We start from the raw sequence: 12,620 nt of genomic DNA on the forward strand, positions 1-12,620 counted from the left end.
AGAGAAAGAGAGAGAGAGAGGGAGAGGGGGCATAGGGAGGAAAGAGGAGAGAGAGAGAGAGAGAGAGAGAGAGAGAGAGAGAGAGAGAGAGAGAGAGAGAGGGGAGAGGGGCATAGGGAGGGACAGAGAGAGAGAGAGAGAGAGAGAGAGAGAGAGAGGGAGAGGGGGCATAGGGAAGGACAGAGAGAGAGAGAGAGAGAGAGAGAGAGCGAGAGAGAGAGAGAGAGAGAGAGAGAGAGAGAGGATCTGCTAGCCTGCATGCTGCCTCAAGTGTCTGAGATCCACTCTTTGCTTCTACTCTATTTATAACTGCATGGGAAATTGCTGAGTGGGGTCTTTTGCTGAGTGGGGTCTTTTGCTGAGTGAGGTTTTTGCTTTAATTGTGCCAAAATGCACTGTGATGTTGTGTCTTTGGTACTGTATGAGGAAAACATATATCCTGTGCAGTTTTATGCATTTTATGAATATGCAGACCCTGTGAGACTAGTTGAACTGAATGCTGTTTTATAAAATCAGGGCTCAGGATATGTATGTGTTGGGGAGAAATATGCTGCCTGGACTCACACTGTAATTACAGTGTAGTTGCTGTGTAGTTACAGTACGGTAAGTGTGAGAACTTACTTGGACATCCCTGTGTACTCCAATCCCCCACCTTTCTCTCCTAGATGTCAATGAGGTCCTTCAGCAAAGGGGGGGGCTTCCTTACAGACGTAGGCCTTGCAGTTTTTCAAGCCCAACCTCTATGAAAGTGCATCTTGGGAAATAAACCCTGTCCAGCAGTTATGTCTAGTGTTTCTGCTGTTGCTTTCAGCTCTGTTTCTAACTCCATGTTCTCTGCTCTCTTGTGTCCCTCTCTCCCTATCTCCCTCTCTTCTTTGGTCTCTCCCTCCTCTTATATGTACTCCCTCCTCCGTCTCTCAACCTACTATTTCCTCCTCCCTCCCTCCGTCCTCTCCTTCTGTGGCTTGTTTCCCCCATCAGGTGTCCAAATGACTATACAGGTGATCGCTGTCAAAAATCCGTCATGGCAGGTTTTTACAGTATGTTCATTTCCTCCTGTCTGTCTGTCTGTCTGTCTGTCTGTCTGTCTGTCTGTCTGTCTGTCTGTCTGTCTGTCTGTCTGTCTGTCTGTCTGTGTCTGTCTGTGTCTGTCTGTCTGTCTGTCTGTCTGTCTGTCTGTCTGTCTGTCTGTCTGTCTGGCTGGCTGGCTGTCTGTCTGTCTGTCTGTCTTCCTCATTGGGACACTGCTGCATGCTCTGGAGGTGGAAACCTACAGTACCTGTGTGTGTGTGTGTGTGTGTGTGTGTGTGTGTGTGTGTGTGTGTGTGTGTGTGTGTGTGTGTGTGTGTGTGTGCGTGTGTGTGTGTGTGTGTGTATGCGTGTGTGTGTATGCGTATGCGTGTGTGTGTGTGTGTGTGCGTATGCCTGTGTGTGTGTGCGTATACCAGTGTGCGCATGTGTGTGTGTGTGTGTGTGTATGTGTGGTGTGTGTGTGCGTGTGTGTGTGTGCGTATGCCTGTGTGTGTGTGCGTATACGGCGTGCGTGTATGTGTGTGTACGTGCATGCCACTATGTCCATCCCTTTCCTGTTGCCATTCCTCTCACCTTCCTCTGCTGCACTATATGTCCTACCTGAAGCTGGTCCTTTACACAGAGGGAGTTAACCAGTAGGCCCCTTAATAATGGACAGAGGTGCATGCAGAGAAACACAACAGAGTTAACACATAGGTCCCTATGCATGCCCTCCTGATCATGTGCTACACAGTATGCTGCAGTAGAGATTGGATAATGATACAGTGAATGACATTTACAGGGTGCACCTGATATGCAGCTTGGATGGCTTGATGCAATGCTTGATGCGAAGACCTGTAGTTATCTGTGATGTTCTGACTAGATGTTAGTACAGTAGAGAAGTAGTACTGCTGCAGATGGGCAACTGATAACCCATTGTCATAATGTTTCCTGAGAGCTCATCCTAAATCAGTTCTGATATTCAAATCATTCAAGTGTCTGGTTTGTTTGCCCCATCAATGTCCTGTTTACCTGTGTGACCAGTTCTTTGCCATGGAAGTATAATACAGTGCACAGAGTATAGCTGGGAGTGTAGCTGGGAGTAAAGCACTTTGAACTAGTTTGTCATCGTTCTTCCCTAATGGGAGCACAATATGAATATATACATACTACATACAATTTGCAGTACAAATATATTATATTTGGTTAATCCTGCAATGATCAGTCTTTTCTATACAAGCTGGACTCAGGGGTAGACGTAACATAAATCCGTGACACCTCAATTAGTCTGATATGTTACGTTTCGTACAATATGTATTCTTTTGTGGATGTCCATCATCAATTTAGTATGATATGTTACGAATTACAATTTATACAATATGTAGACGAATTTGCAAAATGAGATATGTTACGAATTCCAATTTGTTATGGCTAACGTTAGCTAGTTGACTAATGATAACGTTAGCTAGGTGGCTAATGTTAGCTAGTCTAGTGGTTAGGGTTAGGGTTAAGGTTAGGAGTTAGGTTAAAGGGTTAAGGTTAGGGTTAGGGAAGGGTTAGCTAACATGCTAAAAAGTAGTAAGTAGTTGCAAAGTTGCTAATTAGCTAAAATGCTAAAGTTGTCCGTGATGAGATTTGAACACGCAACCTTTGGGTTGCTAGACATTCATGTTATACGCTTATCCATACACCCTGACCAACTACCCTGCTTATAGTTTTTGAGTTGAGTTATCTTCTGTTCTATGTAATCATAACGAACGTAACATATCATACTAATTTGAGTGTCACAGATTTACATTTACTATGTTACGTCTAGTCTATGAGACCAGGTTGTTCTATCAGGGGTGGCATCATTACAAGTAAATTAAAGCACACCTTTTTCTACTGGTGGTCACGCTGTAAAATAGAAAACACTGTCATATTTTATCATAATGATTTCAGGGAAAAAAAAGACCAGAGAGAAGCTATAGGGTGACAATGTGATAAAAAATACTATTTTTAGTAAACACAAGAAACAATGAGAGACACAATTAGAACGTGTCATTAATCTGTCGACCTACAAAGCTGCTCCCATTTCTGTGCCAACCAGCCTCATCTCCAAAACGTTGGAAAGTAACAAACTGCTTTTTTATCTTGTTTATTTTTCATTTTTTTGTCCACAAAAAAAAAATGGTTTACCCCAGAAATGAGGTCTAGTAAATATGTCAGTAAGTGAAGTGGCTGTCTCTGTCTCTGTCTCTGTCTCTGTCTCTGTCTCTGCATGTCTCCTGCCTGCTTCCCTCTCTCTTTTATTAGTTATGCTTCTTTCCTTTCCTTTCCTTTCTGGGGTCACAGAGCTGCGGCTGTCTGCGTTGTCTGTCTGTTACTGGACGTGGCACCTGCCAGTAACGATTATTACTGTACGTCACGGAAAAATTCCATACTAACCTCATGGTTTAGTATCCACTATCTATATATCTATGTTCCAATGTAGACGATCACTCTCTGAAACTTGTTCTCTTTCCTTTTCATTGTGTCCAACTTTCTGCATTGGCAGAGCATCTTGGAATTGAATTTATGGGTATGGAACAATTATTCATTTCAATGTATATTGTTAGTTTTAAGAGTTGCCAAGATCCTCTCACAGTCACACATTACTACTACCATCTCTCTAGAACCAATAGTTCTTCTCTGATCTGTTGATCTGTCACTCGCCCACTAACCTACCTGGTCCAAAGACACTTGTCCCTCTGCATGCATGCTAGCCCTCTCTCTCAATTATAGAAAACATTGAAACTAAGCTTTGTTGTACACGCCATTATGTTACTGTATAGAGAGGGAGACAGCAAAGCCACAGACATGTTGATGATCGAGAGGAAGACACTGTAGAAGCAGAAGGTATGAGGCTACATTATGAGTGAAAATTTTGAGTCACAGAGAGACAAACTGGCGAGAAATGTGCTGATGGTTATATATCAGTAGCACCACGCCTGAAACAATAGACAGCGTCCCATAAGACTATCTTCCATAGAGACAGCCACTGGTAGGTGGTAGGTCCAGCATTCCCCAGTTGATTGGCATTAAATCAGAGGCTCCTGCAAGTGATAGTGACCTAGCTCCTTCAGTAGCAGCCAACCACCAATCTCATTCCCTATCAGTCCCCTCTTCTGTGACACACATACAATGCCAGGCTAAGGCTCTCTAGACAGCACCCCAGTCCCCCTACCTTTAGCACTAAAAGCCCCACCACCACCCCATTTTAGACACCCCCTCCCCACACCTTCCCAGCCCCTCTTCCTCCACCGTCTGGCCGTCTCCTCTTTCCATCTTCCTTTTTCTTCCTTTCTTTCTTTCTTTCTTTCTTTCTTTCTTTCTTTCTTTCTTTCTTTCTTTCTTTCGTTCCCCCTCTCCCCATGTTCTGTTTGTTTTTCTCTGTCATTGTGACTTATCTGCTGACAATGTTCTGCCACAATGAGCCTTCTGCTCATTGGTCAGTTAAACGCCATCAGAACACCTGACAGGGAGGTATTCATAAAGCTTCACCATGACAACAGAGATTCTAGACACTTTTGATCTGACACAAACGATCAGAAAACCACATTAAACCTTGCAAAATTATGATAACTCTCATGCAAAAGCTGCATTATATTTCCCTCGTTAACGTATGAAGACTGTGAGTAATCTGTGAGTTCTATATCCGTGCGTTCTCTGGTCAATTTAAACATGTTTATTTAGTTGCCGGTGAGTTTTATAAATATCCCCAAAACCATTGTGGTGTTTTTGCTCTAAAATGCTTTTTTCTTACGATTATCATCTGATTCCATCATACAGGCATGTGTCCTTAGACCTCTTTGACATACATTCCATAGACATTATGATACATTAGTGCACGTAGGGAAAGCAGAGGGGAAATCCAGACCAACCACACATTGCAACATGGAGGTCTATGTAGAATGAGGCCTAGTTTCTAGGAGATTGTTTGAACTTGACATACAGTAAGCCTACAGAAGCTAGTATTACCAGTAAAAAAAGTCTACTAGAGGTTAACTGTTGGACATTGTAAATTGAACTGTTACATGCTTGAACATGTGTGAAACAGGACAAATATAAGCACCTCCTATCTGAAACAGCCTATGTTGTGGCTAAGCCACTGTTAACCTACAGGGTTAAAACCATCACGGTTTTGGTTTGTCTAAGGTTAGCACTATTAAGGTGAAGGAGGAACATGACTGATTACTTTTAGGGAGGTTAGATGTCATAGGTCAGTGATGTCAGAGTATGGAGGGAAAGGGGAGGAGCTGAGTTAGCTTTTGTTTGATTATTCCCGTAGAGTAGCGCTCACATGTATGTGTATTTGTGTGTGTGTGTGTGTGCGTGCGCATGCGCGTGCGTGTGTGTGCGTGTGTGTGTGGTTTGTTCACAGAGGCAGAGGAGCTGTACCAGCGGCGGGTGTTGACCATCACAGGCATCTGTGTGGCACTGTTGGTAGTGGGCATGGTCTGTGTGGTGGCATACTGCAAAACCAAGTACGTACTAGTACTGTACAGAGCCCACCCTAATTTTAATGGCATCATTATGACATCATTTCAACCAGTTCTTCACGGAGCCCAGGAGGCATTCACTGACTGGGGCTGCACAATGATCACAGCTATAATGTCGAAAATTAAGCTTTTAAACTCCTCAGATGAGCTTTACTAACTAATTATATATAAAAAAGTATTAATGTTTGAAGCTGGGTATTTTGATGACAGACAGAACATCATTTGTAAACTGACTGTAACACTAGTTTGTATTTATTTACATTTTCTATCAACATTTTCTTCCTTACCTACTATCTTTCCTTATCTACTATCATTCTCAATGTATTCTAGAACAATTACTCATTACACTTTTTCTTGCGTATGTCCTACAGGAAGCAGAGGAAGAAGATGCATGGCCACCTGAACCAGAACGTTAACCAGAACCAGTGTGTGGAGCAGCCCAACCGCATGCTGGCTAACGGGCCCAACCACCCCGGGCCGGGCCCTGAGGAGATCCCTATGGTCGACGTGAGTCACTACGGCCCCATACACACTCAGGTTGTACAACTGATGTACAACACATTTCACACAACAGTTGTGGTACAACTGATATTTCTGTTATACTACAGAGAGTTTGTCTGCACACGCTTTTCTACACAACCATTGTTTCTCGAAAATTGCTGTGTAAACATTTTTGTGCAGACAAACCTTCCATTGGATCACAATTGTTTTGTCAAATACATTGTACACCAGTTGTACAAACTGAGTGTGTACAGGGCCTACAACCTACCTCAGGCTCAGAAACAGATTTGTTTTGTTTGTAACTGGTGTTATAACACGTCCTTATTCCCATATCGCCCATGCAGCTCCCACAATGCATATCTCTCTCTTCCTTTCACAGTACATCTCAAAGAACGCTCCTACCACAGAGTGTAGTATTATACAGCATGGACCAGAAGAATCCGTAAACTTCGCAGGAAGCCGAATGTCCACCAGATCCCACCACTCATCTACAGTCTCCCACAACTCCAGGTGCTGTAGTAACACACAGAAACATAGACACACATTCACACACGTCAGGGCATTTCTGCTGATCAGAAATCTCCTTACTTACTCCCCACTCCCTATAGACATGAGGAGCGGACGTGGAGTATAGAGAGGACAGACAGTATGAACTCAGACTTCCAGTCAGGGGCGCTCTCCTCGTCAGTGGGCACCAGTAAATGCAGCAGCCCGACCTGCATGGAGGCACGGGCACAGAGGGCCGCCTACTGGGGCTGTTCTGAGGGAGCCAGCCTGCAGTATGGAGACTCCTACGACTCTCTGAGAGATTCACCTCACAGCGACAGGTGAGACGACTAGTTTGAATCTTCGCCAACGATTTGTAGATGTAAAAATCACAATATTAGTTGTTGTCTATGGTCTCAGTTTTGGGCCTCTGAACCAGATTTAATAAAAAAAATGGTTTGTTTGTATCTCTGTTTCCCCCCTTCCTCCCCACAGGTATGTGTCAGCGTTGACCACGCCCGCCCGTCTGTCACCCGTCGAGTTCCACTACCCCCCACTGTCCCCCCAGGTGCCCACCTTCCACATCACCTCTCCCAACACAGGCCACGCCCTCGCCCTGCCGCCCGCTGCTGTAGCCTACCACCGGGAGGACGACCAGCCCCTGCTAAGATGCCCCCAGGTGACCATGACCCTGCCGTGGGTAGTGTATGATGTTAGTTCTATATTAGAGTGGGTAGTGTATAATGTTAGTTGTAGATTAAAGTGTGTAGTGTACGATGTTAGTTGTAGATTAAAGTGGGTAGTGTATAATGTTAGTTGTAGATTAAAGTGTGTAGTGTACGATGTTAGTTGTAGATTAGAGTGGGTAGTGTACGATGTCAGTTGTAGATTAGAGTGGGTAGTGTATAATGTTAGTTGTAGATTAAAGTGTGTAGTGTACGATGTTAGTTCTAGATTAAAGTGGGTAGTGTATAATGTTAGTTGTAGATTGGAGTGGGTAGTGTATAATGTTAGTTGTAGATTGGAGTGGGTAGTGTATAATGTTAGTTGTAGATTAGAGTGGCTAGTGTATGATGTTAGTTCTATATTAGAGTGGGTAGTGTATAATGTTAGTTGTAGATTAAAGTGTGTAGTGTACGATGTTAGTTGTAGATTAGAGTGGGTAGTGTACGATGTCAGTTGTAGATTAGAGTGGGTAGTGTACGATGCTAGTTGTAGATTAGAGTGGGTAGTGTACGATGTTACTTCTAGATTAAAGTGGGTAGTGTTTATTGTTATTTGTAGATTAAAGTGGGTAGTGAACGATGTTTGATGTAGATTTTATTGGGTAATGTACAATGTTGGTTGTAGATTAGAGTGGGTAGTCTACGATGTTAGTTTTACATTAAAGTGGGTAGTGTACGCTGCTAGTTGTAGATTAGAGTGGGTGGTTTGTAATGTTTGTTGTAGATTAAAGTTGTTAGTGTACGATGTTAGGTGTAGATTAAAGTGGGAAGTGTATAATATTGGTTGTAAATTAAAGTGGGTAGTAAGTCATGTTAGTTGTAGATTAGAGTGGGTAGTGTACGATGTTAGTTGTAGATTAGAGTGGGTAGCAAATAATGTTAGTTGTAGATTAAAGTGGGTATTGTACTATTTTAGTTGTAGATTAAGGTGGGTAGCGTATAATGTCAGTTGTAGATTAGAGTGGGTAGTGTATCATTTTAGTTGTAGATTAGAGTGGGTAGTGTATAATGTTAGTTGTAGATTAGAGTGGGTAGTGTACGATGTTAGTTGTAGATTAGAGTGGGTAGCAAATAATGTTAGTTGTAGATTAAAGTGGGTATTGTACTATGTTAGTTCTATATTAGTGTGGGTGGTGTACCATATTAGTTGTTGATTAAAGTAGGTAGTGTGCAATGTTAGTTGTAGATTAGAGTGGGCAGTGTATAATGTTAGTTGTAGATTGATGTGGGTAGTTTATGATGTTATATGTAGATTAAAGTGGGTAGTATACGATGTCAGTTGTAGATTAGAGTAATTAGTGTGCAATGTTCGTTGTAGATTAAATTGGGTAATGTACGATGTTAGTTGTAGATTAAAGTGGGTAGTGTATGATGTTAGTTCTATATTAGTGTGGGTAGTGCATAATGTTAGTTGTAGATTAAAGTGTGTAGTGTACGATGTTAGTTGTAGATTAAAGTTGGTAGTGTACGATGCTAGTTGTAGATTAAAGTGGGTAGTGTACGGTTAGTTCTATATTAGAGTGGGTAGTGTATAATGTTAGTTGTAGATTAGAGTGGGTAGTGTATAATGTTGGTTGTAGATTAAAGTGGGTAGTGAATAATGTTAGTTGTAGATTAAAGTGGGTAGTGTACGATGTTACTTCTAGATTAGAGTGGGTAGTGTATAATGTTAGTTGTGGATTAGAGTGGGTAGTGTATAATGTTAGTTGTAGATTAGAGTGGGTAGTGTATAATGTTGGTTGTAGATTAAAGTGGGTAGTGAATAATGTTAGTTGTAGATTAAAGTGGGTAGTGTACGATGTTACTTCTAGATTAGAGTGGGTAGTGTATAATGTTAGTTGTGGATTAGAGTGGGTAGTGTATAATGTTGGTTGTAGATTAACGTGGGTAGTGTTCAATGCTAGTTGTAGCTTAAAGTGTGTATTTTACTATTTTAGTTGTAGATTAGTGTGGGTGGAGTAGAATGTTAGTTGTATATTAGAGAGTGTAGTGTACGATGTTAGTTGTAGATTAGAGTGGGTAGTGTACGATGTTAGTTGTAAATTAAAGTGGGTAGTGTACAATGTTAGTTTTAGATTAGAGTGGGTAGTGTCTGATGTTAGTTGTAGATTAGAGTGGGTAGTGAATAATGTTAGTTGTAGATTAGAGTGGGTTGTGTACGATGTTAGTTGTAGATTAGAGTGGGTAAAGTGTACAATGTTAGTTGTAGATTAAATTGGGTAGTGTACTATTTTAGTTGTGGATTTGAGTGGGTAGTGTATCATTGTAGTTGTAGATTAGAGTGGGTAGTGTACGATGTTAGTTGTAGATTAAAGTGGGTAGTGTACGCTGCTAGTTGTAGATTAGAGTGGGTGGTTTGTAATGTTTGTTGTAGATTAAAGTTGTTAGTGTACGATGTTAGTTGTATATTAAAGTGGGTAGTGTATAATATTGTTGTAGATTAAAGTGAGAAGTGTACAATGTTAGTTGTAGATTAGAGTGGGTAGTGTATAACGTTTGTTGTAGAATAGAGTGGGTGGTATAAAATGTTAGTTGTAGATTAGAGTGGGTAGTGTATAACCTTAGTTTTAGATTAACGTGGGTAGTGTATAATGTTAGTTATAGATTAGAGTAGGTTGTGTACGATGTTAGTTGTACATTAAATTGGGTAGTGTACTATTTTATTTGTAGATTAGAGTGGGTAGTGTATAATGTTAGTTGTAGATTAGAGTGGGTAGTGTACGATGTCAGTTGTAGATTAGAGTGGGTAGCAAATAATGTTAGTTGTAGATTAGAGTGGGTGGTGTACCATGTTTGTTGTTGATTAAAGTGGGTACGATGTTAGTTGTAGATTGGAGTGGGTAGTGTACGATGTTAGTTGTAAATTAAAGTGGGTAGTGTACGATGCTAGTTGTAGATTAGAGTGGGTAGTGTACGATGTTAGTTGTAGATTGAAGTTGGTAGTTTAAGATGGTAGATGTATATTAAAGTGGGTAGTGTACTATTTTAGTTGTAGATTTGACTGGGGAGTATATAATGTTAGTTGTAGATTAAAGTGTGTAGTGTACGTTATTTTTTGAAGATTATAGTGGGTAGTGTACAATTTTAGTTGTAGATTAGTGTGGGTGGTGTGTAATGTTTGTTGTAGATTAAAGTTGGTTTTGTATAATGTTAGTTGTAGATTAGAGTGGGTAGTGTACGATGTTTGTTCAAGATTAGAGTGGGAAGTGTACGATGCTAGTTGTAGATTAAAGTGGGTAGTGTACGATGTTAGTTGTAGATTAGAGTGGGTAGTGTACTATTTTAGTTGTGGATTTGAGTGGGTAGTGTATAATGTTAGTCGTAGATTAGAGTGTGTAGTATACGATGTTGTTAGTTGTAGATTAAATTGGGTAGTGTACTATTTTATTTGTAGATTAGAGTGGGTAGTGTATAATGCTAGTTGTAGATTAGAGTGTGTAGTCTGATATTAGTTGTAGATTAGAGTGGGTAGTATACGATGTTGTTAGTTGTAGATTAGAGTGTGTAGTATACGATGTTGTTAGTTGTAGATTAGAGTGTGTAGTATACGATGTTGTTAGTTGTAGATTAGAGTGTGTAGTATACGATGTTGTTAGTTGTAGATTAGAGTGTGTAGTGTCTGATGTTAGTTGTAGATTAGAGTGTGTAGTATACGATGTTGTTAGTTGTAGATTAGAGTGTGTAGTATACGATGTTGTTAGTTGTAGACTGCAGTATCTCGTGTGTGACGTTGTGTTTCTGAGACGGTCACATCTCTGTTTCTGTCCCTGAAGGATGGACTGTTGTACCGGCAGCCCCGTCGCCCGCGCCAACCCTACCTGACGGAGAGCACGGGCAGCCTTCCGTCCAGCCCCTACCGTCTCCCTGACGACGAGGCGTACGAGACCACGCAGGAGTACGCCTCCTCCCGCGAGCCAATCAGGAGCCGCCGGCGCCCGCGTCGGAACCGCCTCAACGGACACTTCTCCCAGCGTGCAATGGGCCTACGGGACTGCAGCTCTCATAGCTTCAGCCAATCAGAGGAGGAGGAGGAGGAAGAGGAAGGGCACGGGGAGAGCACGCCCTTTCTCAGTATGCAGAACATGAACATGGAGCCGTGCGAACGTGGGTGCCGATCATCTACCGCCCCTGGCGCCACCACTGACATACGGACTCACCGGGCACAGGGGCGACCAAGCACCCGCAGCAATGGACACAGTAAAACCCCCCAGTCACGCTCCTCGAAACATGACAACATACCCCTTTAAGACCCGCCCACCTTGACCACTGACCTCTAACCCCTGACCCCAAAACCTTTGACCCACCTAAAGACAACAATGGAGTAGAGACATATTTTTATTTTGTATAACAGACAGATATTCTAAACAAATGAAATATTTATTTTCATTTTAGCAAAAATTGTCTACTAGCTAACAGCAAATACTTTTTTTATAGGGGAAAAATATTTATATGTAAAGTTTTTGATTTACAGCATTATGAGAGAGAGAAAAAAATTATTCCGTGCCAATTTTTTCACGAGTTAGACAATAGAATAATATTGTGGTGCCTTTTGCTGTGTGCTGAAGCCAGAGGTCCAGTTGAGTTTTTGTAGCCTTTCTAATACAGACTCCTCATTTTATAGACCTCTTTACTTTGACTTCCTCTGATTTAGGATCTCCCTGTTTGAACTGTGATATGATTCTGTCATCATGCAATATGAATCACCCCTGTGTAAAGGTTTATGTTTACATGAGAATGATCCACACGCAGTTGTTTTTTTCATGGGGGACATTTATCACAGACGCAACTGGATGTGGTGTCCTGTCCTGGTACAGGAAGTGATGAGGTAGTTTTTGATGAGTCGTTCAAACAAACTTACGTCAGTCATTCATGTCATCATCCGCCGCCTGTCATTGTCTGTGTATTGTTTTAGAGGAATGCAGGTGATCCAAGGTACCTGCACAGGTGTTCAGGGTTTTTAAGTGTGTGTGTGTGTGTGTGTGTGTGTGTGTGTGTGTGTGTGTGTGTGTGTGTGTGTGTGTGTGTGTGTGTGTGTGTGTGTGTGTGTGTGTGTGTGTGTGTGTGTGTGTGTGTATGGGTGTGTATGTGTGTGTGTGTGTGTGTGTGTGTGTGTGTGTGTGTGTGTGTGTGTGTGTGTGTGTGTGCATACGCATGCTCAATGATGAGTTGTAGTCTGGTCACAGGCACAGCAGGGGAGCCCTGAGTGTGTCCATTCAGCTATGAGGGTGTGTTCACTGTTAAACTGACATACTTAACCGGCCAATCCTCATGCTGCCAGAAGCTCCATTGCACTGTAAAACCTCCTTCCATGAGCGTTCATTGGCCAGGGAGCTGCCAATCCAACCAATCCTGTCAATCCAGCCTGATTCTGGCCTAC

The 12,620-nt window shown here is 42.0% G+C and overlaps 1 protein-coding gene across 2 annotated transcripts in view; it reads left to right on the top strand.

Annotated features, from left to right (window-relative positions):
- LOC115205565 (pro-neuregulin-2, membrane-bound isoform-like) overlaps positions 1–11,975 on the top strand; it is a 29,147-nt gene extending 17,172 nt beyond the window's left edge. The window contains exons 5-12 of one of the 2 annotated variants that reach the window (XM_029771691.1): positions 982–1,040; positions 3,548–3,571; positions 5,414–5,516; positions 5,903–6,038; positions 6,412–6,542; positions 6,641–6,859; positions 7,014–7,197; positions 11,017–11,975. In XM_029771691.1, coding sequence (XP_029627551.1) covers positions 982–1,040; positions 3,548–3,571; positions 5,414–5,516; positions 5,903–6,038; positions 6,412–6,542; positions 6,641–6,859; positions 7,014–7,197; positions 11,017–11,490 — 1,330 coding nt within the window. In that variant the 3' untranslated portion in view covers positions 11,491–11,975. The remainder of the gene's footprint in view (positions 1–981; positions 1,041–3,547; positions 3,572–5,413; positions 5,517–5,902; positions 6,039–6,411; positions 6,543–6,640; positions 6,860–7,013; positions 7,198–11,016) is intronic. The other variant, XM_029771692.1, reaches the window with a different exon arrangement.
- Positions 11,976–12,620: the final 645 nt, after the last annotated feature.

Source organism: Salmo trutta, chromosome 13, assembly GCF_901001165.1.
Source record: "Salmo trutta chromosome 13, fSalTru1.1, whole genome shotgun sequence".
NCBI lineage: Eukaryota > Metazoa > Chordata > Actinopteri > Salmoniformes > Salmonidae > Salmo > Salmo trutta.